We start from the raw sequence: 1,664 nt of genomic DNA on the forward strand, positions 1-1,664 counted from the left end.
TATATGGGGCTGGCGCCCTGCTCACTGAGCCACAGGCGCCGTCACTCTTTTTCAAAGAACAAACTAGAAAACTGCTTGTAAGTGCTTGTTAAGGAGAAAAAAAGTTGATTACCAAACACTTCTGACTTAAAATAACATCTTCTCAAACCCTCATTTTTTGCTAAGAAGGATCCTAAACAAATTCAGGAAGAGTAGATATGCTTATATCAACTATATACCATGTTTTCTCTATTTCACTAATAACTTTGGGCAAATGTTGTTTCTCCAGTGATGGCTCATGAATCATCAGTGGAACATGATCTTGAAGTGCAGTTAGATCGCTATGCTATGGAACTGCCACCTGTGGAAATGGCCAGCAGCCAGGGTATCTTGCCTCTACTCCGACCTGTTCCTACTGAACAGGTCAACAGCCAAGGGTTACCACTGTTGCTCCAGCCTGCTCCACAGATGTCCATTGACCTGACAGAGGAAGAGGAGCTCTCTGTACAAGAGAGTGTAGAGACCAGCAATCCAGGATATTCAGAGGAGCAAAGGCAAGGATCTGGTGCTGCCCACATCATCCATGCATCTGCAGTGGATTCAATGAGCAGCTTCATCAGTGGGCTGCAGAGACTTCATGGCATGCTGGAATTCCTGCGACCTATACCTTCAGACCATAGTGTGGGGCCAGTGAGAGCAAGGAGGAGGAGAGGATCTTCACGGAGGGCCAGAGCTGGAGGGTCTCAGAGGACAGACAGTGCCAGGTAAATGTATGTCTAAGTCCTGTGATTAGTGTTATACCAGGAATTATGAAACTTGGGCTCTGATCATACCCCCAGTGCTGCCCAGGACTAGCAATATTAACTTCTGGCAAGTTAGATAACTTTTCTGAATCCTAATTTCGTCATAAATCAGGTGGAAATAAACGTGTTTTTTTTACTTTATAAAGTAGTTGAGAGGCTCAGTTACTCCAGTGTGCTTTGAAAACTAGACGATAGTTTGTTGACAACAATTTCTATAGAGGATGGATCTACTTTATCACCTAATCGTAAGTTCAGTGTCAGATTCTTAACTTCCTGTAGCCTCAAGTGATCTTCCTACCATCGCCTCCCAAGTAGCTAGAAAAAATAGGTGTATGCCACCATGCTTGGCAATTATTTTTTTCAGACAGTCTCACTCTGTTGCCCTTGGTAGAGTGTTGTGGTATCATAGCTCTTAGCAACCTCAAACTCTTGGGCTCAAACAATACTCTTGCCTCAGCCTCCTAAGTAGCTGGGACTATAGGTGCCCTGCATGATGCCTGGCTAGTTTTTCTATTTTTTTAGTAGAGACAGGGTCTCGTTCTTGCTTAGGCTGATCTGGAACTCCTGGGCTCAGGCCTCAGACTTCTAGAGTGTTAGGATTACAGGTGTGAGCTACCATGCCCAGCCTCCCAAGAAGTCTTGAGTAAATGGACTCGGTGTAGTCAGGTTACAATTTGGTTTTATACGTTTCAGGGAGATAGGAATTATAGGTGGCAATTTATTTTTAATTATTATTACTTTTTTTTTTTTTTTTTTTTTTGAGACAGAGTCTCAAGCTGTTGCTGTGGGTATAGTGCCATGGTGGCATAGCTCACAGCAACCTCCAACTCTTGGGCTCAAGCAATTCTCCTGCCTCAGCCTCCCAGTAGCTGAGACTACAGG

At 44.1% G+C, this 1,664-nt stretch overlaps 1 protein-coding gene across 1 annotated transcript in view; it reads left to right on the plus strand.

The window, feature by feature from the left end:
- Window positions 1–1,664, plus strand: part of RFWD3 (ring finger and WD repeat domain 3) — a 45,705-nt gene that overhangs the window by 11,651 nt on the left and 32,390 nt on the right. The window contains exon 2 of the mRNA XM_003791332.3: window positions 269–743. Coding sequence (XP_003791380.1) covers window positions 271–743 — 473 coding nt within the window. The 5' untranslated portion in view covers window positions 269–270. The remainder of the gene's footprint in view (window positions 1–268; window positions 744–1,664) is intronic.

This window comes from Otolemur garnettii, unplaced genomic scaffold, assembly GCF_000181295.1.
Source record: "Otolemur garnettii isolate 467f Iridium unplaced genomic scaffold, OtoGar3 scaffold00047, whole genome shotgun sequence".
In the NCBI taxonomy this organism is placed as follows: Eukaryota; Metazoa; Chordata; class Mammalia; order Primates; family Galagidae; genus Otolemur; species Otolemur garnettii.